Source organism: Enoplosus armatus, chromosome 13, assembly GCF_043641665.1.
Source record: "Enoplosus armatus isolate fEnoArm2 chromosome 13, fEnoArm2.hap1, whole genome shotgun sequence".
NCBI classification, from domain to species: Eukaryota; Metazoa; Chordata; class Actinopteri; order Centrarchiformes; family Enoplosidae; genus Enoplosus; species Enoplosus armatus.
In genome coordinates this window covers 3,034,676-3,062,439 of record NC_092192.1, presented here as the reverse complement: position 1 = coordinate 3,062,439, position 27,764 = coordinate 3,034,676, and the positions used below count along the sequence as shown (strand labels likewise).

The following is a 27,764-nucleotide window of genomic DNA, read 5'->3' as shown; positions in this document are numbered from 1 at the left end:
TGCAAATACATTACACCCATGGGAGTCAGTGCAAGCTTGCATTTCCTCTCATGGATGTGAGACATTGCACATATACAAACACATCAGTGCTAGATGTGGACAGCACGTACCCATGCACCTCCGAGTCCAACAAGACATACAAACCTCAAAATAAAAACACAGTCAACAGATAAACACTCAAAGCAAACGACCCCATTTTTCTAATGTTCGTCACAACCATATTGCAGGAGGGCAGCTCTACAGTCACACAGGAGGAAACACTCACTGAGCATGCCCATCTTGCAGTATATATTTATATATATAAATATTTACATGCAGTGTAGCAATCACGGTAACACGTCCACTTCCTCGTCCCCTGGGCTAGCACGGCTGTGGTGGCTTTGAGGAGGATCTCGTGCTACATGCTAGATGGCACCAGGCTTAAACGTGCATTAGTGACAACTGGAAGCTGAGACGACGCTCTTTCGATAACGCTTGGTTCCACATTGTCCTCTCTCCGGTGAGGACGTGAGTGATGTACAAGATGTGAGCCCTCAGCAAGGGATCAATAATCACTTAGCCAATTTTAAACTGGAAGTCCTTGTACAGCTGCATGTAATTAGACCGTGTTTAACATTTGAGAACTTAAATTAAATTAAGAATTAATTGAGAATTGAAACATTTACACAGCCCCGTTTGTGGGCAGGTACAGCATCCACCCCGTGTGACACTGTTTGATCCTTTCATGGTAGATATTACTCCCTTTGTACGACATGAACTGAAACTCATGGAGTGTCCCAAATCCGTACAATATCATAATTGTGTACAGGACGTACTACATATTAATCGTCCTAATATACTTTTTTTAGCCTTTGGTATACAAAAAAAAAAATCAAAGGAAATGATTCAATACGTGCAACTTCAGACGTAAACTTTGGAATAAGAAAAGAGAAAGCAACATTTTTATTATTATTTATTGTTAATACATTTCTTTGTTTTTCAATCGTTCTTGAGCTGTCTCACTGTCTACATTTAATTTAAATTTATGAGGGAATAGTATCCATCGACAGCACACTAGAAAACCGACTGTATTTAGTATTCATGCTGTCTGGTCGTATGTAGTGTGGATTTTGGGACACATCAGTTTCACTTTGTTTGGCAGCTATCTTTCTTCTTTTCATGGATTCTCTGTTTTTGATTTGAGGCAACATGTGAACATCCATGTGGAGCTTTACTGTCATTTATAAGCTCAACTGCCGAGTAGGGATGGGACAAATAATCGATACAGCAAAATATCACAATACAATCTGCTGTGATACTGAGACAGAGCTGAGACTTTCTTTTACTCCAGAACGTTTAACTCTGAACTGCTCTGCTTTTGTTTGTGCCTCACGTGGTTTGTCACATATAATCTGCCATTTCAGGGATGTTTTCCACTTCAGTTACTTTGTGATATATCACAGACGACCGTATATGACAGAATCACATGTTTAGTGATTCAGTTGTGAGCAACGTATCGTAATTTCCCAACCCTTCTGCAGAGAGCTCATAATTCATTTACCTGGTCCGAATAGTCTACATGCATTCTTCATAGAAATATTATCTGTTTGTGTGTTGACGTCTGATCGAGAGATTAGATGTTTATCATGGTAATATTTCTCACAACTACTGCAGGCAGTATGGAGAGCAGCCAATCAACGGCCAGTTTAAGACAATGTTGACTTGAGATGTTTCCACCTTAAACCTTCACTTCATCAAACAGAATTCAGTTATGAAAGAGAAAGAAGCGTCTTTTCGTGCCAAATAGTACATCATCTCAGCTGAGACTCGCAGCTGTTCGCCCAGTTCCCAGTTGTCACGATTGCTTCATTACTGCCACCTTAATCCATTTCACAACCAAATGGATATAACGTACTGAGAAAAGATTTGGTCTTTAATTATGGGAATGTTTGTTCCCTCATAAAAACCCCAAATAAAAACAGTCACCCCAAACAAGCCCAATTTGGTCAAACCAAAGATTTGAACCAATGATCCCTAATTTCAAGGGGAGAGGAATTTCAACCACCACCAACCCTGGGAGCCCTGAGGATGGGGGAGGGGAGGGGGGGGGCATGCAGAGAGGGAGGGCAGGTGACATCTGGGTCTTCTTCTCATTCATTTATTCCTGTCGGAGAGAAGCAGTGTGTCTTTAAGGGGTTGTAATGATTTCCTGTTTTGAAATAAACAAAACACAGGTACAGTTGTTACATATTGACCACAGTTTTTAGTCTGCTTTAAAAAGAAAAGGCGCCTGGATGTTTAACGAAACAACACACAGACCAGTTTCCACAACAAGCTGAGATCTTATTCATCTTTGGGAAAATGTATCTCATGTGTTGTCATAGCTTTGGCCATCATTCCACGTCTATTAACTGAAGTGCAGAGAAAACAAGGCGAAAGTAAAAAGTTACTTGCGGAGCAACTTCCTGGTTCAACTTTGACCTTCAGCACTCACCGCAGACGTGTGCAGTTTTACAATGAAATGGTTGATTAGTTTGTCCAGTTAGTTTGGTAAAGACGGGAAAGACTCCCGTGTTAACGACTTGTTGATGTCATAAAGACAGTTGAATGATTACAGAGTTAGTTTTGAGAGGATTATTACTAATAAGTGTTCTTTGGTTTAATTACAGTGAGCTTAGCTGATGCGAGGCATTCATATTTGTTTGCACTTAAAGATATAGAAGTGACTGAAAACCAAAGTTGAATACATCAGAGTCGTCGTAATTACAAGTCGGAAACTTGTAATTATGACGACTCCGATATGACTTGAAAGCAGCATGAGCCCCCACGTTAGTTATTTGAAAATGTGACTTTGGTGACTCCTAGTGGTAGTACTAGAAAAGACACAGATGGCAAAGCAAACAAAAACAAATTCAATCAAAATCTTTTTAAAGATAAAGACTTTAGACTAGACTAGTTTAAAATCTGTGACTCTTTGCTGCATTGTCAAAGCCACTGTAAAGCAGCGTCTAGTAGAGTTGTTAAGTCTCTGGACACTGTAGCTGAGGACGAAACGGCTGAAAAGAATGATGGCCACGTCTAAAAGTAATGAGAACCAGCAAAAGTGTACCCTCTTCTCAGTAGAACAAGCAGGCAAAACAACTTAAATGCACTCATTTGCAATGAATAAATGCTTAAGCAGTTTGAGATGATGCATAGTCCTTGTGGTGCATTTATGACACGTAAGAAATGGTGGTATTTCAAGTGAAATTCAGAAAACAAGTTGTCAGTCAGTGTTTTTTGGCTGATCTTGGAACACACTATATTAGGTGCTGTAGTGCAGTTTTAACAGTAATTCAATTACTGTTTTATTGTATTATTTGATTTTAAAGTATGCAATGCATAAACAGAAACTCCAAAACTCAGAGAAAAGTCGGCCGAGTTGGAATTAAGAGTCTGAGAGAATTCAAGTGGATTTTCTCCATAAAGCCACCATTTCTCACTTGTCATAAATGTAACACAAATATCAATAATCCTTCAATAATCCCATAATTGAATTGCAAGCTTCCACTTAAAACCTGCCTGCAGCCGCACCTCTTTACCACAAGGTGGCGCCGGTTCATTTGATAACAAATAAGTTTCCCCTTACTTACCAATAGATAACAGCTGTTACAGCCCCATTAAAACTGTGTGGTCATAAAACATAGGAAGTACTAATATTAATATCTCTATTACTGGATATTCAGCCATGACTTGGATACAGGATTGTTTTGGATGGCACAACATTTGTTCAGTAGCTCAATGTTACGCCAAGAACAAGTCAAACAATAAGGCAAAGCAGGACACATTCATCTCATATTATTCAGGGATAGTACATGTTCGTATCCCCTCATTGATCTTAATAGGGGCCCAGTACCATTCTTAAGATACTCTCATTTTATCTGTGAGTGGCCGATACTCCCGTCCAACAGCTTTTCAACAGCTTTGTTTTTTTTGTCTCTCTCTTACTTGGAATTAAAATGTCCTCCCTCTTCGCTAATGTTATGTTAGCTTTGAGCCCTGAGCTCTGTCAGAAGCCCCTTTGGAAATTAGGTGCAATAAAAGAAAAATTAACAAAATGTCATTTCTGAAAATAAGCACTCTTATTAATTCTTGCAAAATGTGTGTATGTAGTGCGAGGAACCCCTTCCCACCCTTCAGTATGTCAGTGCGACTCGGTGACTCGTCAGTATTTAGCACGGTGAGTTAACTCACTGGTGCTTGTTGCTAACATTTCTATATGCAGTATATTGAGAGGTGGCTAATATTACTAATTCTGTTTGGTCATCTCCTTTAAAACTCTTTACTGTTTATACCTGTTTGATCATCTCGCCAGTTCTCTCGATGACGATGGTCTTGGCTTCTTTGACGGGCGAGGTGAACTGGTAGTCGTCGCTCAGCAGACCAAGGATGGGGTACTGGTTCCTGTACCTACACACACACACACACACACACACACACACACACACACACACACACACACACATATGGAGATATATTCAGTTGTGAAAACATTTAATCTAGTCTGGTGTGTAATCTGCTGTGACGTTGTACCTCTTGGTGATGACGGTCTTGGTGACGTTCTTGGAGCTGTCGTTCCTCTCCTGCATCAGCTTCTTGATCTCCTGAGGGCCACAAGAGGTCAGAGGTCAAAGGTCAGAGGGCTCAGAAACTCAGCAACAGGTGCAGTGTGCTTACAGGCCATCCCTAGTGTGACTAGTGCGTTTCCCAAAAATACATTAGATCCTATAAAACTAAAGTTCACTAAAACAATGAATCTGAATTTAATCCTTTGTCTCGTCTTGTACTCTTTACTACGTGTCTGTGGGGCTACGTATCAATGTATTCTTGTTACATATTGTTTGATCAGATAGTTACAGATTGGAATTATAATTCTCCAAATATGAGACTGCATTTTATTTTGTTAAAGTTCTTTTACGGCTGTTTGAGTTTAGACAACGTTTAATATTTCAGAATAATGGCTTCTATTGTTAAATGGGGGGAAAAAATAATGTTGATAATGATTTTCTTAATCTCACATCTTCTCAGTCTGCTTCTCTTCTTGACAGCTTTTTTTTATTTAATTGCAAATGAACTTTAACCAAAAACTGGCTGCTGCTCTTTGTGTGTGTGTGTGTGTGTGTGTGTGTGTGTGTGTGTGTGTGTGTGTGTGTGTGTGTGAGAAACTATAACAAAGGTATGTCGTGCCAGCACCCTGAGGTGGCAAAAACATTCCTGAGTATAAATTAACTGGCAGCCCGCTTCACTTGGTGCTGCACAAAAACAAAACTGAACTGCCAGAATGCAGTTGGACCTGAAAGGTGAAAACTAATCAATGAAAAAAAGAAACAAATCAGCTCGAGGACGTGTGTGTGTGTTTGTGTTTGTGTTTCTATGTAAATAGATCAGTATATCTTTAATAGCAACCAGCTGCCTTAGTTTTCATGATTTATATACACTTCATTCCAGGTAAGTCTGCTTTCTGTCTGCATGACTGAACACACGCACACACACACACACGCACACGCACACACACACACACACACACACCTGATGTTCATGCAGAGTGAAGCAGTAAGTGATAACTGAAACGCAGTTTTTACTGGTTTCTATCTGGGTTTTAAACAGATCTCCAGTTTAACTAACTGACGTACAGTACAGACCGTAGTTTTACCGTGCAATGAGGGATTATCGACATTTAGCAACATCTCAACAAACTTTGTAACTTTGTGAGCACAATGTTATCAGAACTGATGGAAAAGATATATGACAAATATGAAAATATGACCCAAGTCGTAATAAACAGGAATTAAAAGGACCATACTGAAGGTTTTGCATGTATTAGCCTTTAACTACAAATCACGCATGCTTCACATTAAAGTTAACCATAATTCAAACCTGCTGCTGTGTTTTAGAAATGTGTTTCTTTTCTACAGCTCCGGAGCTGAAGCATGCACAGACGGTGGGGTGTGGTTCTCTAACGTTGCCTTGTTTTAGGATTTCAAAATACATAAAAAGATGTTTGACTCATAGTTTGTTAAAAAGCAAAAATCCTAACTTAAAAAAAACCAAAAGAGTAAATCTGTCCAGTTTGGAGCTACAGGGGCTGATGCAGTAAGACGGTGTCTGAAACAACATGAGGACAGTGTTGGTGTGTTATGTTGCAGACCTCCTCCTGCCGGGTGATGGTGGTCTGCCGCTGCTCCAACATGGCGAGCAGCTCTGAGATCTTCAGGTGGAGACTCTTATCTGAGGACGACTTTTCAGTGGTGATCTCCGTCTGGATCCTCGTTATCTGCGACTGGAGGGAGGACAGAGAGAGAGGAGGGACAAATGAGTTAAAGGAGGGCTTAAGTAGGTACTAAAATGAAGACATTTAATATGAAAGCTGTTCTCTGGTCTTTTGTCCTGAGCTAAACACGTAGCTGAATTTCAGTCTTTTGTCCATCTTGTGAATAAAACTGATTTCACTGAACATACAAAGATTATTTTCAAGCTGAAATCTCAACACATCTATGTTTTCTTGAAACTCAATATAGCTTTTCCAATCATCAACTTGAGGGGGACACGACTGTCTGATGGCAATCCATCCAATCGTGTTGTTTGATTCTCACCCGCAGCCTCTGTATCTCCTGGTCCTTTTCTTGTCTCATGGAGCTGAGCTGGTCCTTGTACTGACGTGACAACTCCTCGGTCTTGATATGCAGGGTGGAGCTGCCGGCTTGGCCTGCCAGCTGAAGGACAGGTGGACAAGGAAGGAAAGAAGAAAGATAATCATAACACTGCACCCCTTACAACAGTGTGGCAACAAGTTTCATGTCCCCCATCACAAGCTGTCTGTCCACAAGTTATGAAGAGGACATGATTAACTTACCTTCTGTCGGAGCATCTCGTTCTCCTTCTCCAGCGCTCTCATCCTCCCCTCACACTCTTTGATCTTGAACTCGCGGCTCGAGTCGGTGTTTCGGCTGCTCATGAGTTGACTCTCCAGGGAGCGCTGGGTGGCGCTGGTCTCCTTCAGAGACAGCTGGAGAGGGACAACACACACAAGGAACACTCTGCTCTCTTCACTGATGCAGACCTGCAGTAAATCCTCCCTTCATGAAGGTTATGATGAAACTGTTTACAACTCGTCTAATCGTCTGACTGCTCGCGTGTTTACGTTGTAGCGATGCCGCTGTGTTCCCAGATCTTCATAACGAATAGAAATGATGGGCGGAACTATAATTAATGAATTAATGTGTACTTCCTTGTTTGTAATATATCATAATATATACACACTACATACATGTAGCTTTTAATAAAGGTACAAAAGTGTGTGTCGGATGGATGTCCATGGACGGCTAAACTGAAGCTTCTACAAACTCCAGCGTCTGCAATGCATTCTGGTCTATTGTAAAACAAGAAAATACATCTTCAGTGACAACATCAATAACCTGATCAATAACTTTACAGAAAACACACACACACACACAGACAGGCGTACAGTACCTGGAGCTGTCTGTTGTTTTCTCGGACGGCCTCCAGGAGGCAGTCATACTGCCGAGCCTGGTCTGCTTTGAAACTCAGATCTCTTTCCAGAGTCTCCTTCTCGCTCTCCAGACGCTACGACCACAGACAGACAGACAGACAGACAGACAGACAGACAGACAGACAGACAGACAGACAGACAGATCTTCATGTTAACGGTGAAAAGTTTTGTGGATCAGTCACATATTTCCTTTCCTCTAAGATATTTCCTCATGATTTCAATGTTTTTTATTGTTGATTGTTGTACTTTCTGGATTCGGATTGGATCAGTTGTGAATCTGCTTTTTCTCAGCTCATGTGAGGGTGGGTGGGGTGCAGGTGGAGGAACTGGACACCCACGTTATTGTGTTTTTGTTGTTCTTGTGTTTTATGTCTTTGTCTCTTAATATAAAAAAGGTAAAAACAACAACAGCACATATTTCCATTTGCTCTCTTTTGTCTGTTTGAGATGCTAATTGTTTCTGTTCAGGAATGCGAGCAGACAGTAAAACAGACTCCACCACAACGCATTAAAAGCGCTCGCACGACAGTGAAGCGCTCACATAATGTGTCAGCAGGCTGTGGGCACATACTGTTCTAACTGCTGTGGAGATCTGGATGTACACTTTTTATTGTTTTTGTTCAGGAGTGTTGAATATCTTGCTTTCAAAATGCTTTAAAAATAGTCTTTTGTTACTGTGCAATCTTCAAGTTTAAAAATAAAAGTCACTTCCACAAGGAAATAGTAGTGCCTTGATAGCAGATACCATTCTGACGTCAATACTAACACAAGTTTAATATCTAAATATCTGGTGGAAAGCAATAAAGTAATTTTATCGTACTCAAGTACTGCAATTAAGTACAATTATGATGTACTTCTAGTCCATCACATTCTGATAGGAAATAGTACTTTTTGACTGCTCAACATTTATTTTATAGTGACTTTGTAGATCAGGATTTAAAATCTATAATATAAAAACAATCTTATAGAGTAACTTAAAGTACCCTCCAGAATATAAACTAATTAAAATGAGTACCACTTCAACGAGTTCCAACACTAAAATGCTGCCTACATGTTCATGCAGCAGTAACAATAATCCAAGAAGACACTTAACATATATTTTGCTGAAGAAATACCATTTTTAAAAAAGTAGAATATTTACTTGATGTTTGTTTATTTTCTGCTGTCACCATGGAGTCAAACTGGAGTCAAACTGGAGTCAAACTGGAGTCAAACTGGGGTCAAACTGGGGTCAAACTGGGGTCAAACTGGAGGCTCTGGCTTCTTTAAAAGTTCTAATTACAGTTCAGCTTGTCAGAGAGCTGCACACTGACCTGTAATTATCCTAATTTAAACTTCAGACATCTAAGCTCTTGTTGGGGCGTTAAAATCCGAGTTATGGTGACAAAACTAGGACTCAACTAAAGTCCCTCAGCAGCTCTTACCCGCAGGTCCTCGGACATTTGGAGCAGCTCCTCTCTCAGACTGCTGAAGGTGGACAGCAGGAGACGCATGCTTTTATCTGCAGTGAGACGAGTCTGACAGAGAAACACACACAGAGAGAGTCCTGATCTGATCTGTAGCCAGAGACCACCTGATACCACATCTCTGAAGACACATAACAACCAGTAATGGACCAAGTGTACTGGTTAGAAACTGAGCCTGTGAATTATGTGTAAATGTGTTTATCTGACAGTTAATAAATGATTCAAACACACTGTAAAGGGTTTGTACATGTGTGATAATATATATGATTATATATGTCACACTGTTATCAAGCAGTCAAGTTATGATCGTTGACGAGTATATTACGGACACTTTCAAATGTCATATATGTCATATTTTCTTACAACTACATAACGCTGTGATAATCGTAACCAGTGTTTATATACATATATTATTTATAAAAAGACAAAGCAACTGAATAATAGTTAAAAATGGAAAAGAGATTAAATGGAAAAAAGACGTATTTTAAAATGTTTAGATTCTATATGAAAGAGAATGAAGCTAAATGGTTAAAATATAAACGCTCACCTGCAGCAGGTAGCGGATTTGTTGTTTGGTCAGTTCAGTGGCTCCTTTAGGAAGCAAAGCCTCCACCTCCTCTCGCTCCACCTGAACACACACACACACACACACACACACACACACACACACACACACACACACACACACACACACACACACACACACACACACACACACACACACACACACACACACACACACACACAGATACACAGATACAACAGAATCAAATTATCATTACTTATGCTGGTAGTTTAGAGAAAGTGTTTGGTCCCTAAAAATGACAGAAATACAAGAACATACTTTTAAATATCACCTCGGATAGTTTTTACATCCATTCATCTCGTATTCTTCATGAAATATCGATTTAATTTCGGGCTCTAAATTGACTTTGACCACAGATGAAGTTGTGCAGATTAATTTATCAGATGTGTGTGATGCAGGTTTGTTTCTCACCTTGTAGTCATTGCTGGGATCCAGCTGGTGTTTCCTGCAACACACAGAGAGGAAAGACAAACAATGAGGACGGCAGCATGACTGGAGAAACCCGACAGAGTGAGTCTGGAAATGTATTTAATATTATCATTTATCAACATTCAGTGGAATCGTATATGATGATATTGTTTTACAGATTCCTGTCGTCCAAATGAATGACTGCAAGCAAACTGCAATTAAAAAACGAGACACTGAAGCTTGTTCCTGCTGAAGACGTAAATCTTTAAAATAGGTCACAAATATGTAGTTTCATTTTCATAAAAAGGCTGAGTGATGTTTTAAAACAGGAGGAAATAGTGTGTTTGTTGGGGACTATTTTTAGCAGCGGATAAATACACGTTCAGTGCTCTAGTGAGAAGTTATGGCAGCAGGATGTGTATGTGGGAGTGACTCAAAGTAAACTTCTGTGTATGTGTGTGTTCATGGTAATAAAGGAACATGTCAGCCAGTGGTTTAACACACACCCACACCCCACACACACACACACACACACACACACACACACACACACACACACACACACACACACACACTGGGTGGTAACTTGATGGACAAAAACTCCACAACCCGCAGTTTTATCTCGCTCTCATTGGCTGCAACAGACCACCTGACCTACATTCATTCACACCATCCTCCCTTCTTCCCACCCAGGTTTCCTGTAACGACCCGCCTCATGCAGGACTGTGAACAGATGATTACAGATTCTCAACATACAACCGGACTATGGGATGTATATAAGATTGTTTACTGTGTCAAAGAATCCTTCACAGGAAACAAATCCACCTTTTCAGATGTAACAACTTGCTGAACTGAACTAAAGTCACAGTTTTTAAATCAAAATGTCCTTTCTTGCCAGGTTGCCATATATGTATAAACATTAATTTACACGTAATTCACCAGTGGACCTCCATGATGGCACCTGCTGCGTCTGCAGGAAGGAGTGTGATATAAACTGGAAGAATTACGAGGGAAAGAAACCAACCGAAACTCGTCTTTGACCTGTTGGAGCACGCCGTTCATGACACTAATCCAAGCAGCTAAACCCAGCGTCTATCACCATGACAATATCCCACAGCTATCAGTTATCCAGGAATCTACTAATCTACGAATCTATATGTCAGGATAATAAAACCAGACTGTGATTATCTCATAAAAGTCTATTACTTCATTTGTAATTTGATATGTCTGTTTGGTGGCAGTGACAGGAAGCACTAATGTAAACTAATACAGCAGCCCTGAGTTAGAGAGTGTATTGATTCAACTTTATGGTCATTTTGGCAGCTGCAGTTTTAGCATTGTTGAGTTATACTGTGTTTCTAATATTTCGTCCTCCCCATTTATATCAATAAGGGTGGACTAAATATCAGAAACACCACTTATACTGCAGCATCCAAAAATCGACACAAACCTTCAACAAAAACTGAACATTATAACTTCCATGAAGATTGACTTTGTTGTGTTAGACTGCATTAGTTTCAGTTACATACTGACACTGTTACTGTTTTAATCCAATGTTCAAAACCAAAGTTTCACATTTACTATGTTGACATTGGATACACAAGATTTGAGTCGATCCTCCTAATACATTCTCAACCTGTAAGAAAACCCTGCATGATGTTTACAAAAACGTGAACATCATTTTCAAGTTACAACAATCAGATATTTCCCTTTGTGATCACTCTGTGTTCACTGCTGTGGATGGCGACTTGAGCTCAACGCCTAAGATGCACATGCACTTACTGTCCGCGGATCTTGGACACGTGCTCGGAGATGCAGGAGTGGATGTCACAGTTCTTCCTGTAGACGTCGGCCAGCAGCTCGCCGAAGTAACGCGTGTCCATCTTGGTGGGCTGGGGCACTTCCCTCAGCTCGGTCTTCACCTCCGTCCTGGAGATCTTCTCTATCACCGGCGGCGGCTTCTGCTGTATGATGTTGACAATCTCCACCTCTTCCACCTCCACTGCCTCCTCCTCTTCCTCCTCTTCCTCTTCCTCTTCCTCCTGGAGGAACAGGGCACAGACAAGTTTTTAACTGTGTGTTTATCTGTCGTGTCTGACAAGTTAGCAAGAAAATGTTTCAGTCAGTGCACATGCATTGCTAACTGTTATGAAATCCGTATTACTAGAGCTGCAACGATCGATAGAAAACTAATTGACAACTATTGATACAGATAATCGAATTAACGTTTCAGTCATTTTTCAAGCAAAAATGTCAAACGTTTGCTGGTTCCAGCTTCTTAAATGTGAGGATTTGCTGCTTTTCTTTGACTTTGTGACAGTACATGAAGAGTCTTTGGGTTTTGGACGGTTGGTTGGACAAAAGAAGCAAAACAAAAGTTCTCATTTGGCTCACAGATTCACAGATAACAGACGTACAATACAAAATGTCAATCAGACGACGGTGTGACGCTGTGATGTTTCATCATTAGTGTGACTCTCTGCTTCTGTAATTACTGCAAGACATGAAATTTCTGCCACACAGCCGCCATCATGGATCACTCTTCAAAAGATGACGTGAGGAACCGACTGAGGGGCCTCTTTGGTCCTCTGACAGAACAATTACATATAGTTAGCTGCCTCACAATGACAGGGAGGTCACGCTTCGTAATTCCTAGAAAAATAATAGCCGACGTCCTTCAACGCTCAAACAAATATTCCAACGATGATAGCTCACTACATGTTCAGCCTGGTTCAGCTTTAACATGTATGTTTTTGTGTATTTACAAATGTACGTTCAGTTACTTCTTTTCCCTTCTAGGCTGCCATTGTTTTCCATTCATTTTACAAATACATTGAAATCAAACCAGGAAAAACAGGTCAAGACTGAAAGTACATAAAAATATTTGGTGTCCACATACTTTTGGCCATGTCGTGTACATTGATTATTTGGGGATAAATCACCTCTAAGACGCTCAGTGATGAAAACCTGAGGTCTCCGGTTCTCCACCTGTAATCCTGCACAGTCCATGCTGCACTTATTAAAGACTGCACCGACACACAAGCCAAACACACCCATCGCCTCCTTTTATCTGCATGTAGCAACAGAGTCGAGTCAAACAGTTGTTGCATAACCTGTTATCAAAGCCACACTGAGCTGAGCTGCCTGCTGTGTGTACTCTTCACACAGAAAACACTTTCACTCTCTGCAAACACCCGTCTGTCACACTGTTTGTCTGCTGACACATGACAGAAGAGTGGTCCACACCAACATGATTCATCATGTTTGTCTTGTTTCAACCGCTCCTCTTTCCAGATAATTCCTTCTCATCTTGTTATCTGTCACCTGGAGGGAAAGTCCTGAGTGTGATTAACTCTCACAATAATGAATGAAGTTTGGCGCTTCTTTTTTGTGGCAGACAGGTTGGTTGGGTTGTTTTTGACAGGCCTGTGTTTGTGAATCTACTCTTTTGCCCTGATTTAACATTCGTGTCATGAGGACTAAAAGGGTGCAGCTGCACCAAGGCCCGGGGGCCTGAACAGGGCCCTCGTCCCTGCCTGTCCTGCCAAATTATATAACGATTTAATGGTTTAATATTTCTGTCAAATCAAAAAGCAGGTGTATGTATACATGAAAAACTAGAGCTTCTGTTTCCCAGCATGCATCAGCCTCAACATAATGAGTGTGACCAACAGTGTGACATTATGGAAATTATGGAAAGTGTTCAATATAAAATAATTGAATAAGTAATTTTTAAAACAACAAATTCAATGAATACATTGTACAACATAAGTCTGTGTTTATTCACAGCAGCAGCACTTTGGGGTTTAACAGTAAAGCTGCATTAATGATACGTATGCTTCACTTCTTCCCTTCAGTTAGAATCTGGGATTTTAAACTCACACTCTCTAGAGATGTTTCAGGCTCGTTTCAGTTTGTCACATGGTTTAAATCTTCAGTTTCAGTCCTAACAAAGAGAAATATTTTGTCTGATCTCATGCCTTCTTAAATATCCCAACTGTGGCTGTGCAGAGCCGTCCAGTCAGATTCCACATGAGCCCGTGGGAAGATTTGGGGTTTACTCTATTGTCCCATCAGACAGCCACAGAGACCCACATGGAGCCCTGCAGCACCTCAATATCAGGTTCAGGTTCTGCTGACACCAGCTCAGGCAGGTCTTTGGATTGCATTTTATTGAGAGGATTTTATAATCTTTTGTTCCTCCACATTAGCATAAATAGGGGGACAGAATATTAGAAATAACAAAAAAAGCCACTTATTTAGTGGTTCCAGCTTCTCATATATGTGGGTGTGCTGCTTTTCTTCGGTTTAGTATCACTGTACATTAAATATATCTTATCGCAATTCGATAAGGGACATTGTGATGGGGATTTCGACAATTTTTATCATATTATTATGCTTCATTAATTAGTGTATCATAGGGTTGAGTCAACCCCTCTGACAGGGTCAACAAAAACTTCACATATAGGATTGATAGCTGGACTGCATTAGAAGTGTACCGGGGTTCCTGATGAACTGGTATTTCAGGAAAAGAAAACACTCCAGATGTCAGTGTTTCTGAGCACAACGGCCCTCTGCACTTCCTGTAGCCACCACCCATGCAGCAGAACCAATGGGAGAAAGATCACCACCACCATGAAACACTGGCATACTTTCAGTATTGTTTTCATTTGTTTTCTTTAAATCAAGGAAACTCCACAGACGGGAAGAACAACAAACAGCAGCGAGGCGGGTAAAAGACCTGAAGGATCGCAGGTTTGATTTCAACCCTGAACCCCAACACGCTCACTTATTGTGAACAGGAACCGACACTAACAGAGGCTGTTCGGACTTTGAATCCTTCGGGGAACCTGTTATGTTCTTCAGGACAAATAAGACTTTGTCACTCGCTGTTTCAAATCCAGCGCTCCCTCTTCTAAAGCCTGAATCAAAGTGGGTCAAACACAAATAAACACGGCTGTGTCAGGAACCAAAGTGCTACAAGAGAGGAACTTATCTCAATGTTGTCTTTCATTTTCATAATGAGCAAGTTTAAAGACTTCTGTCTTGTGGTCTTAACAGCCCTGTAATGCTGAATATACTTTTTAATAAAAACATGGGGGCCATCTTAGGCCTTTTGAGCCACATGAGCCACTGAAGGCACCATAAAAAAGTACATTATACATCGAACAGTTCATCTTCATTAAAACAGATCCAGATCTCAGTGTTTGACTGAGGGCTTGGCACTAGACTCTGGTATCAGTGTGAGCCCGGTCTGGCTGCAGAGACGAGTTTGGTTTATGATCCTGCAGAGCTCAAAGGTCTCAGCAGGACCAAAGGCTGGCCACTTTCAGGGCTATTATATATCATAATCTCAAACACAAGTGTGAAGAGTGCAACAGTAAGAGTGAGGAGTGTACGTATGTGATCACATGGAGGTGGGTGTGTCTCAGAGCTGCAAGGCCGTGGCTGCGACAGTAACATGCCTGTCATTCCTGCAGAGAAAGATGGAGACGACAGACAGACCTGAAGCAGTCTGTATGCAAAACAGGCCGAGGATAATCGGCTCGTTATCACCCGACATACCAGAAGATATCAGTCCTGACGATGACACGCTGCTTACTTAAGCGACATTCATCCAGAACGTCCTTTTAAAACAGTATTTTAAGTGGGAATTTGGGAAATAATTTAGATGTTCAGCTTTCTGAGTTTCTCACAGATTTCATTAACCTCTGAACTCTCATCTGCTTACATCTCAAGTCTGCAGTCAATAGCTCTGTTAATATCCATTTCTCACAGTGTGTTTTCTTTCCACTTTATTTAATAACTCTGTCAAAATGATATTTCAGAACCAACAACTTCCAACAACCAACAAAGAACGTGCTAGAAGACGTGCTTTGAAACCTTTCATGATAGTCTGCCAGTTATACTTTGACGTTACTTGTGTGTGCGAGTTTAAATTTTGCCTGTCGGTGGTACTAGAAGGTCAGATGGTCTCCAAAATCATTGCGGATCATCCTCTGAGTACCATGAATACACACATCTAATGTCTTGGAAGTCCAGCCTTTATATTTTGAAATATCTTGTAATTTTGACCTGACGGTGGTGCGAAAGGGTAATTAGGATTCATCCTTTGGGACTGGCCAGTTACAGTTACAGATATCTTGCTGTGGACCAAAGTGTTGGACAGAAGGACAAACTGAACCACATCACCAATAAGGAAAAACTAGGAACTATGTTCTCTATTTTATAAAGAAAACCTCAGAAAAGAAATCTTTTACAATCCTAATTATATCCCCAGGTTAAAGAATCTCGGACTCTGACACAGAAGCTGTACAGCTGTAACGCCGAACATGTTGTTGTTATCTTAGGATTGTTGTTGTTGGTGGTGGTGTTAATTTTCAGGGATCACATAAAGGACTTAAGTCGCCTCTGACAGAGTTTAATATGCAGCTGACCTGCAGACGCTAAATTCCAGGGATCCACTGCAGACCTGATCTCATACTGCTGTGTAGAATGTGTGGGAGGATAACAACAACCGTATGATGACAGGTCAGTGGGTGAGAGCTGCTGCAGAGGAGTGTGTGAGTGTGTGTGTGTGTGTGTGTGTGTGTGTGTGTGTGTGTGTGTGTGTGTGTGTGTGTGTGTGTGTGTGTGTGTGTGTGTGTGTGTGTGTGTCTATGTAAGGCAGACTGACCTAGAAAAGTGTGAGAGCACAGTGAGAACAGAGCAGCCATTGGTCAAAGGGAGCACTATCAAAACATCTTATCAACTCATTTCTGTCTACATTGAGTCCTAAAAACGAGATATAAATGTGCCTGTTTTCTACATATATGAGTGTCTATCTTACTGAAATGGCAGATCTTTTTTTACACTTGTATGAGGAAAATCAGACTGGAACCAAAACGACAAGTCAATCGTCAATTTTCTAAATTTCTAAGCACAAAATGAATAAACAACAATTTTCGTTTAAAATTGTTTATGAAGCAAAAAAAGCTCATTATTCTCTGTTACCAACTTCTCCAACATGAGATGCTGCTTTTCTCTGTTTTGTGTCTTTGTACACATGATACTACTTTTGGAATTTGGACTGTTGGTCGGACAAAACAAACTATTTGATCACTTTGACCTCTTGAAACTTGAGATGGGTATTTTCTTCTATCTTTAGAAATGTTTAAAGACTGAAAAATGTGTTAACTTATCAAAAAAAGAATCAATAGATTACTTCTTAATGAAAATAACCGTCAGTTGCAGCTCTAAATAAGTCTTTTTGCAGAATAGGTCAACTTCTTCCACCTGACGTCAACAAGTTGAAGGTCGAGATAAGTTTAATTTTCTTCTCCCTCGAACCTCCTGTGTGTTCTTTAAGGTAAGTTTGATGTTGTCAAACAAAAATCACTCAAACGTCTCTTCAAGATCAGAACCCGACGGTTCTAGTTCCACCTCTGGAGGTTGTGAAAGGAGGCTCCCAAAAGACCAGAAACCCAATATTCAAACTCAATACATCATCACCTCAGCTCTTCACCATGTCAGGCCCCCTGGTGTGTGTGTGTGTGTGTGTGTGTGTGTGTGTGTGTGTGTGTGTGGTGATGCAGGTCAGTGTGTGAGCTCTCAGGACTCTGTGTGACAGAGTAACACTAGACGTTGTTATTGGAGAGAGACGAGTCATTTTACCACACAGGCTCTTTGTGCAAGTTTCTGTGTGTGTGTGTGTGTGTGTGTGTGTGTGTGTGTGTGTGTGTGTGTGTGTGTGTGTGTGTGTGTGTAGAGCAAAACATCTCCTTCTTATCAAGTCTTTTTTTTCCTGTGTGATTCAGTGCAGTAAGAATATTTCAACCTGAACCACCTGCCGTCTCTCAACCTGATTTCAAACTTGTTTTCATTATTTTCCAAAATTAAGCTTCATTTGTTCTTGATTCTTCTTTTTCCGCAGTCTGCCGGGTTCTTTCTTATGTAAAGATAATGACACTCATTTGCAGTGCTTAAAACGAAGAGGACAGAATGTGCAAAATACTGACCCAGGAAATGTTCACAGTATATAAGTATAAATAATATGCTCAATGTGTGTGAAAACAGTCTGAAGTATTCTTATTGCATTGTTTGAAGAAAACAAGTAATTTAAGATGTCGTTTTAGACAGAAATGACTTGATAAGATTTAGATTTCTTGGATTAAGAAAATAAGAAACACACACCACCACTACACGATGCCTAACTCTGCACAAAGCCTCTCCGGCTTTTATTCAAACTTCAAACCAGCTACTTTTAGGTCACAACTGTGCAGCTCTTTATAAAGCCGGACCTCATATTCTCGACATGAAGTCGCTCTCAATGCTAACAGGACGTCATCAAAACCAAAAACTATGGGAGAGAAATCAGCTAACTAGTTCATTTGTAGTTCAGAGAACAAAAAGCAACAGGAACTGCTGTTCAGGTGTTTTTCTACCTGATGAGTCTCTTCTTCATATCTTTTCACAGACTCACATTTTAGGGTAAACAGTCTGAAATCACCTCTAAAACTCGGGCCAAGAGAAGCCATTTCCAACAGTCACTACCACAGCTGGATGTGATCCAGCAGTCACCATAGCAACAAAGTTCACTATAGAAAAAACATCAGTTAAGAGGAGTGATTCTGTGTAAAGCTGTTCATGTACACGCAGATTCATCATAATGAAGTTCAACTGCTGCCACGCAACACTCATAACTGTTTTACATTTGTCTCAAGTCAACGCCAAGTACACAAAGTACCGCAGTGTAATGTGGCAGCTCAGCAGTGGAGCTGCTGCACGTCATCCTCTCATCTAATGCAGCATAAGATTCATTAACAGCTTATAAAAGAAGACAGCCAATTAACAAACATCATCAGAATACCAACATATACAACAAACCGACTGTCATGTTACATCAGACTAAGATAACGATGTCCATCGCAAAACCAAAACCACAACTTCACAACCACAAAATCATTTCACATTTCGGTTTCTGTTCGGATTAAATCAGCGAGATATAATGTGTTAATAAGTGAACTTTAGACATGTTGGAAGTTTTATTTACCTTTGGGCTGAGCCAGGGTAGACGCCCCCCGTTTTTATGCTAAGCTAAGCTAACTGGCTGCTGGCTCCAGATGGTATCAGTCTTCTCATCTATTTCTCTAAACGTCAAACTTTTCCTTCAAGTTTGTTTGCATTGTGCAGAAATGCTACCTGAGGGGAATAACCTCGGAGCAAAGCCAGCTTTATTTTCATTCGCGTCACGTTTTTCTCCTCGTTTCCTACAGTTTCTGTGTTTGCTTTTCTACCCCAGGCGGCAAAGTGAGGGAGAAACACAACAAACCTTTTCTTCTGCTTATTCACACATATTCACACGTGTTGCATGCGGACTGACTGCATACGTTTACTAAACCAGTCGTAAATCTGCTGCGATGGACAAACTGTTCCTCGCCGCAGCTTCTCTGAGTCACTCACTGCAGATTGGTCAGAACGTCAGACTGAATACTGAAGCGAAGACAAAATGGCGAATGCTTTCACAACCAGCAGCTGGACTAAAATGAATTATCCGCCAGTTGGAAAAAAGATTTCCCCATATTACCACGGAAACCAACTCTACACACCCATGTGCAGATAGACAGTGATTTTACCACAAGGCCATAACTCAGTTCCACCAGCTTCAGAAATGCTTCAGACTGCAGAGGAGCAGACGGCGTACAGATGTGATGAGATTAAAAGTATACAGATGACTTTCAGCTGTTTGACTCAGTAACATTTTATTTTTAAACTCATCTGGCTGCCTGTGAGGGGAAGACAGGAATAATATTATCTTACTCGTTTGTTCTACTGGAACAAGAGAACAGAGAAAAACATTTCTGAGGGCCACAAACAAGCATTGACGCTGACTGCGTGAAAAACGCAGCTGCAAACCTGTATATCAGGTGCACAACTGGGGAATTTGTTGACACTATAAAAAGGTGGATTGTGAGGCTTTAAATTGCTGTTGGTGCAAAGTGTTTCTGCCTCACCACAATGTGACGCCCTCTTCCACTGCCCTGTAATTAAGTGTGAATACTTCACATACCCCACAGTGGTGAGAAAAGCCTCTGAAGAAGCAGCAGCAGCCCGGCAGAGAACAAAAACTATTTTAAAATGATCACAGCTGAAGTTCATCCCACAGACAGTTTGTTATGCTTCTATAATCTCTGAATCGACTGCAAAGTCGTTCTCGCTGTGTTACACAAGCAGATTTCATCCTCACAGTAACAAACACGTCCGTCGACAAACATCCTGCTTCATCACACTTGAACCTCAACCTGTTCAAGAACAGTCACACACGTCTTTCACTCAGCCCCTCCAGCTCCTCTCTCAACACAGCTTTATGGCTTTGACCTTTGACCCACTCGAAATTGATTGTTTACACACTGTCACAGTTTCTTCCAGCAGCAGTCGCTCTGGATGATGAGACAATAGACTTCTGTCAACTGAACACAACCAAGTCATTTGTCAATCACAATACATTTCTTCTCTTCAGTGCAGTTAAACTTTAAAATAGAAATCAAACCATCCAGACGAAAGTGAAACCAGCAAACACAGAATGTAAGTAAGGCAGTGTTCATCTTCTTCTACGCTACACTGGGAATACCATTTCCTTATAAAGCTGGCTCCGTGCAGGAGGGGTATGGCCATGTTCAAACAGGAAAGGGACAAACACAAGCTGCTCCCACAAAGTTGAGAACACCCTGTTGTTTGGTTGTATGTGTCTGTATTGTGTAAATGCAAAATTGACAAAATAGACTGATGAAACAGTTGAGTTGTTTGTTGGTGGTGTCTAATATAATCAAGACAACATAATATCTTTTGCATGATATTCATCTTTTACTGAGTGGAATCCGTATCTTACTGCAGCAGATTGAATAATCAAACCGCCCCCCCCCCCCACATATACAGTTGTGGCTCCGGCCTGTACAGACCTGTAAAGCTCAGCTACAGACTTAACCGTAAGGACTGTGTCGACCAATCACTGAAGAGGCTGAGAAGAGGGACCCCCCCCCCCCTCGGAGTTTTAATCCTTCACTGGAGGTGGGAAGGTTTCTGCTGTAGTCAACATTTTTAAAACTTCCACCTTCTTCCTCTTTGATCTGCCGCCTTCAGAGGGAGTTTTTAGTAGAGAACACGTATAAAGTAGGTAAAGCCAGCGTTTGATATGTAGCTCCAGGTTTTATTAAGAAAACGTTGTATTCGTCTTTATCTCGGCAGACCTCTGGCGTGAGTTTGAGCTTGAGAAGAATCAGTTAATCAAAGCCGGTTTCTGGCTTCGTAAGTTCACCACACCTTCCACTCAGTCATCACTGATGCTCATTGTTAATCAATCATGTCGTGTTGGTTTTGGCAACATATTTTTCAGTCACTGTTGTCAAAAGACCACAAAAAGGGACTTGACAGTTTTATCACATTAACAACTTGTCTAATGGCTTCTGTAATCGTGCTGTGATCATTCTTAATGAAATGCTCTAAAAGTAGGCAGGGTCGCAACACAGTCATGAGGGAGCCCTCCAAATCCACCTGTGGGTGCCACAGGGTGCGTTACATTACGTGAATTATCTCTATCGCTCTTATATCTGCACTTCAAAAATGAAAATGAATGTGGTGTTTAATGAGTACTCTTCACCTTCTGACAGCTTTTATTTCCTTGTTCCCTGGTTAACCTCCCGACTTTGTAAAGCAATATGAATCTGAATGGAGGCGAATGAAGTAGAGTGGTAAATCGGTCCATCAGTAACCATAACCCAAGCAGAATTTTTTTTTCCCCTCAGGCGGAGTGAGAGTCATCCAACAGCAAAGCTTAACTGACTACAGGAACACTGACCCTCAGAAGAGCTTCTGATGTTTCACTGAAAAATCTAATAAATCAAATCCTGACTCCACTATAGGAAAAACACAGAGGGGTGTGGTCGACGTGTCGCCCTGACAACGAGTTTCATCTGACTTTGTCCTCACCAAACAATAAAATCACCCAAAGAAAAGTGCTGAGAGAAGCTGACCTGCAGATTCCTGTCTGAAGCCTGACAGCCCGAATGATTTCCTGAAGATGCAGCTGACTCACGACTGAAGAGGGGTGAGAGGCAGCGGTGACTCCAGCACACACTGCAGGTGATGTCAGGGGAAAGACTAGAAACCTCAGAGTGTAATCAAAGTAAAGTAGAGACTTTACATCTCAAAGAGAAAGAACAAGAAAAAAAAATACTGTACAACTGCAGTTTTATGACCCAACAATCACACATGCAAATGTGCCTAAACATGACAACACTGTACATTTCTTCAACTACATAAACTTAGACAACCTGCACCGTCCTCTGGTCAGAGATAACACGTTCAAATCTACATTTATCCACTTATAAATCCACTTAGCTCAACTATAGCACAACAACCACAGCCTTCTTATTTATTGCAGTTTTATTATGGACTTCTGTACTATAGTTTTACTGTGTTTGTATTGTGTCTGAAACTGCCTCGTTGCAAATAGATTTTTCTGTTAATAAAAATAAAAAGATGAACTGAACAAACCAGACCAGACTTGAACTATGCAGTCAAGAAGCTCAGACAATCAAAACAGGTGTTATAAATGACACGTTTTCATTCCAAAACTGGTGACAAAGGTGAACAATTAAACGGAAAGCTAAAACAGTTAAATCGATAATTAAAATAATCATCACTTACAAATGAATAAAAAAAGTCGTTACGTTTACGTCGTACTCGTAAATGCAGTGAAGACTTTCTCAGAAAAACGGCATCAAAGCGCCGTCGCTATAAATCAGAGAACCTCCCTGTTATGACAACAGCCACATACATGACGCTGCAGGTTCAAAAAGGAATGCACCCACCCACAGCAAAGGCCTCCGGGAGGTGGCCGGACACACCCCATTTTTACACCCACCCTGAATGATTTGTCAGTGTTGCGATAGTTTAAGGTCCTGTGATTATGAACAAAGTGCTGTTGTAACAGTGTGACTGCGGAGGCAGGGCGTAGCTGCAGAGAGCGGCTCAGTAAACCTTCCCGGCTGAACTGAGAAGGTTTTCTTTTTTTAAGAAGACACTTGTTGTGCTACTGTGCTTTCACACACCGACATGTTCCCATGATGAGGCTTCATGCTGATGGGTGTGTCGGCACTCAACCAACAGATGGACTCCACACCCCCTCTGCATTTTCTTCCTTCTTTTTGTTTCTCGTTCTGAAGAAAAAGCTCCATTTTTTTTAATTTTGCAGATAAATGTGTTCTCAAAGTGTCAAAAAGGTAAAACTCAAAACATTTCAAACTTTTCCCGTCCCTACATATTGTTTCAACAGCATGTGGAGCAGATCCTGACTACATGTTGAATATACAGTCAGTGAAATGCAGTTGAAACAAAACTTATCGTCCAGTTTTAACCGTCCACAGTAGTTTTCATGGTCAGATGCCACCTGCGCAGTTTCATAGTCGTGTGCCATGTGATCTAATGTATCTAAAATAGTCGTGTCTGTTGGATTAATATCTGAACGCTGCATCTTGTTGTATATCAATGCTTTCTTTGCCTTGCCATAATCGCAGCATAGCTTCAGGACTAGACTGCCGTGCAGACGCGAGACCTCCGTCTCAGTTTCACTTATCCACAGTGATGTTTTCAGAGCGCGGGATTATCACTTGTCTCGACAAGTTACCGCCTCATTTGCATGGAAGTATGTTGTGTTCGCTCAGGTCATTGGCCTTGAGTGTCTGCTGGGGGGGGGATTACACACTTTTTTTATGCTTATCCTCAACTTTATTTGCATCTGTTATTTCTGTGTTTGACAATGTTTTCATTTGAATTTCACCACCTAAAAAAACTAAACTGACTTGCTTCAGTGGGTTTTCACTAAGTGAAGGACACATAGTTGTGGGGTTGCCAGACTTCTGCTTTGTGTGTGTGTGTGTGTGTGTGTGAATCCTTGCCTCCTCCTCAAGCTCAGGGCTCTTCACAGGACTGGACGACTGGCTGAACACCGACGAAGACTGTCCGCTGATGCTCTGAAATAACAAACAACAGACGGAGAGAAAAAGCCGAGACGGTCAGATTTGAACAGAAAATAATAAACCTCAGTCCTCGGACCTCTGGACACATGGCATCATCTCCATCCTTTAGTTTGAGAAAAGGTATTAAAACCATGTTACCCATAACCAGCCATAACTAAACCTACAGGTCTTTACTGCCTCAGAGTTTTAATTTACACACAAAAAGGGTTCATGGCCAACTCCACAAATTACAATATTGTGTCAAAAAATGCCAAACGTAATTGACAAATTTGTAAAATAAGAAAATAAAATGCAGGCCACAATTTGATAGAACTGTTTTGTTGCCACAGCTGTGGACTTGACACTTGAACTTGACTCAGACTTCAGTCCTAAAATGAGGACTTGACTGCTGTGAGGCTCCACTCGAAACTTAAAAAGGAAAAACATGTTTTCACTCAAAACTTGACTTCAAGTCAACTCTTGAGCCTGTCAGAGGAAGTCTTCAGTCTTGAGTGATTCTGGTGCCCGACAGTATGAAGAGGGTGTTTGAACTTGTCCTTCTGCTCTGATGTCACTCCAATCAGAGTCAATAACAGTCAAAATAAATGTACAGCCTATAAGTCTTATTTTCATTATTGATTCATCTGTTGATTACTGTTCTACTAACTGATAAAGTCAGAAAATAGTCCTCCCATAGTCCAAGGTGACGTCTTCAAAATCGCTCGTTTTGTCTCAAGGATGTTTGATTTACAACGATCTAGAAAACTGAGAAACAGATCAGATCCCAATAAATGAGGAAATGTTGCATTTTTGTTCGATAAATGACTTAAACGATTAACTTCTTCATCAAAACATCTCAAAACCCACTGAAAAGATGTCAAGAAAGAAGCCCGGCTGTCCAACCGCTCATTGAGCGGAGGTGATCCAACCAGGTGGAAGAATGTGTTTGTCTTCAAATGTAAGGGTGTGCCGTGTCAGCAGAGTCAGACCGGGCGTGGCACCGCTTCCCTATCAAGCAAGCCATGCGAATTTAGCTCCGAGTGCTGCGACAGAAACTGCAGAATGAACTTGAATTAGGAAATTATCAGGAAAACCAGCAGCCAAGAGGGGAAGCTCCAGAGGGAGTCCTGACTGATTCTGCTGCACTGAAAACTAGAAAGAGATCAAATAACAGCAGGAGCTGATGAAAGAAGTAGAAAGAATATTTTTTTTAATCACAGAGGCAGAGGAGGAAGAGGAGAAGCAGATATTATTCAAATGTTTTCAGCCTACAGAGGAGAGCTTGTGTAAACCATCCAAAGGGCGAAGGCCAAGGCATTCATTCAGGAAGTGATTCTTTATCAGAGCAGGTGAGACTTCAGCAGGTGCAGGACTGAACCGCTGCCAGAGCGACGGGCGATATAATGTGGCATAACGATCGTTACAGTGACACAGCGTCACATAATCAGTTAGTCGACTGGCAAGAGTTACGTAATCCTTCAGAGGATGTGAGCAGATGACAAAAAGGAGGGAAATGGTGGCTTAAACTTTACAACACTTTAAAACATAATGAATGGAGATGAAAATGTTTTTTTCTACTTAACAAAATAAGCTGAACTTGTCAACTGCATCAGTGTTTATACTGCATCATTTACTGTCTACAAGGAGCAGAATTATGACTTTAACCAGGAGGTATCTGATGAAAGTAAACAAGCCTGAGAATCTGAATAACTCATGATCCTTGACGGCTGCAGACTACAGACACATTTCAGTCAGCACCTCAGAAGTATCGGGGTTTGATACACAGCGCTAACTACAGGTGATGACTGTGTTTTTCTTGTTTTTGGCATTTTTAGCCTTGAAAAATAAATATAATATAATTATAGTAAACATAATTTGGCACAGGCCAAGGTAACGTCTTGACACGTCTTGTTATGTCTGACCAACAAGATATTCAGTTTACTTTCATGCATGAAACAGAAAAGCATCAAATCCTGACTGAATCTGAGAAGCTGGAACGAAAACATGACGATTATCCGATAACCAAAACAGCTGCTGATTTATTTTCTATCAATTAATGGCTGCAGCTCTCGTCTAGATGACATCAAACGAGGGTCTCCGGCCAAAATCGAAGCAGGGAAGTTGCAATGCTACGGCCTTAAACACAAGGCTGCCAGGAAGCTCTCTGAGCAGTGATTCTGTTTTTCTATATCTTTCAAAGTAAAATCAGCAAATAACTGATCAGACTGAAAAGATGCATCACACTTCATTACTGTGTTCTTGTGGCAGCATGCCTGAATGACCCAGGTGTAAAATGCCTTGTATCATGTCTGATCTTGAGGTGTACTTTCTCCTCTATGTAGTAAAGTGTAAGTCAGCCACAGCACCAGCTCAGCCTTCTGTCCATCATGTTCACATATTGATCAGGCTGCGAAAATTCAACGCTCACTGTCAGAAACAATAAGTCATCGCTATGTGGGAAACTCACGCTGCTAATGTTCCTCTGACAGCTGCAGAGCGGCTCATTCTGTTTTCACCTCCTCTGACTGACGAACTAATGAGCTATCTCAGACGTTTAACAGAGGCTGACATTTAAAAAGAATCGGCCATGAAATCTGAGCAACAGCATCAAGCCTGGACTACTTAAGAGAGCACGCAGCCAGCGTTTCAGAGACCACAATCTGGTCTTTCACAGCCCCTCACCAAACTCTGCCCAATAATCAAGCTGTTCATGAGGCCATGTTGATGCAGTTCAGACGACATTTATTAAAATGATCAGAAATAATACCATGTCTTTATCTCACAGGAGCATTTTAAGTCATACTTTCTCATGTTTTTGTACTTTCACTTTGCATAAGAAGGACATTTGTTCATTAAGCAGATATTTATGATGGTAATAAAGGTGGTTTAAAGATGGTTGATTGTTGGTGTGAAATTAATTTTAGGAAATCCAGCAGGCCTGCGGGGGTTTGCTGGGTTACAGTGGTTACTTCAAGCAGCGTCTATGCTGGTTTTGGTTCAATAAACCACTTATAAACCACATTCTTTGTCATTGGGGTTGTCTTTTATTACTGTTTTGCAAGTTCAGGTTGGTGTCACATTCTGCCTGGGGAGCCAACAAGTGTAGTTCCAGACTCGCTTATAATAATAATGGTTTTAACAAGCTGAACCTCACCTCCACTGTGCTCTGCTGCTGGTACATCATGTCGGACTCCTGGCTGCTGACGCTCAGGTGTTGCAGACCCTGCAGGTACACCGGGGACACCATCTGCTGCATCATAGACTGCTGCACCATAGGCTGCTGCATGAGGACGTATTGCTGCTGCACGGCCTGCTGTACCGGGATGTAGGACTGCTGCTGCTGCACGGCCTGCTGTACCGGGATGTAGGACTGCTGCTGCACGGCCTGCTGCATCGGGACCAGGTACCGCACCGTCTCATAAGAGCCGTTCATCGAGTACGGCAGCGGGGACACCGGCCCGGGCGAGATCACCGGGCTGGTCACCGTCTCCGGAGAGGCCACTTTCACGGTCCGGTAGGTCGTCGTCTTCTGGCTCGTCTGGACAGACATCTTGATGAATCGGCGGAGAGGATCAGCTCAGACCCCCCCTCCAACAACAGAAAGTTTCTCAAAGCGAATAAGTCGCTGCGGGATAAAAACCACGCAAGTTCCTCACGTTGTTTTCCTGTGAAGCTTCTGTTCAGCGCTGGCGGAGCGGAGAGGTGAACCCAGTTTAACTTCCTGCTGTGCTGGGCAAACTAGAGAGGAAAGTCCGGTTGGAGGAGTCCTTCCATGGAAAGGA

At 41.4% G+C, this 27,764-nt stretch overlaps 1 protein-coding gene across 4 annotated transcripts; it reads right to left on the bottom strand.

Moving 5' to 3' along the window:
- pof1b (POF1B actin binding protein) lies at positions 1 to 27,760 on the bottom strand. Of its 4 annotated transcripts, none has more exons than XM_070917241.1 (14): positions 27,137 to 27,760; positions 23,923 to 23,997; positions 11,771 to 12,030; positions 9,992 to 10,025; positions 9,542 to 9,622; positions 8,953 to 9,045; positions 7,489 to 7,602; positions 6,872 to 7,024; positions 6,612 to 6,731; positions 6,167 to 6,298; positions 4,552 to 4,622; positions 4,314 to 4,428; positions 3,612 to 3,644; positions 1 to 2,188 (listed from the first exon to the last, which is right to left on the bottom strand). In XM_070917241.1, the coding sequence occupies exons 1-13, from the start codon at positions 27,530 to 27,532 to the stop codon at positions 3,639 to 3,641; spliced, it is 1,650 nt and encodes a 549-aa protein (XP_070773342.1). In that variant the 5' UTR covers positions 27,533 to 27,760; the 3' UTR covers positions 1 to 2,188; positions 3,612 to 3,638. The 4 variants fall into 4 exon arrangements, with proteins under 4 accessions (XP_070773342.1, XP_070773344.1, XP_070773341.1 ...); XM_070917243.1 differs by having other exon boundaries at positions 1 to 2,143; XM_070917240.1 differs by lacking the exon at positions 3,612 to 3,644.
- Between the last annotated feature and the right edge of the window lie 4 nt (positions 27,761 to 27,764).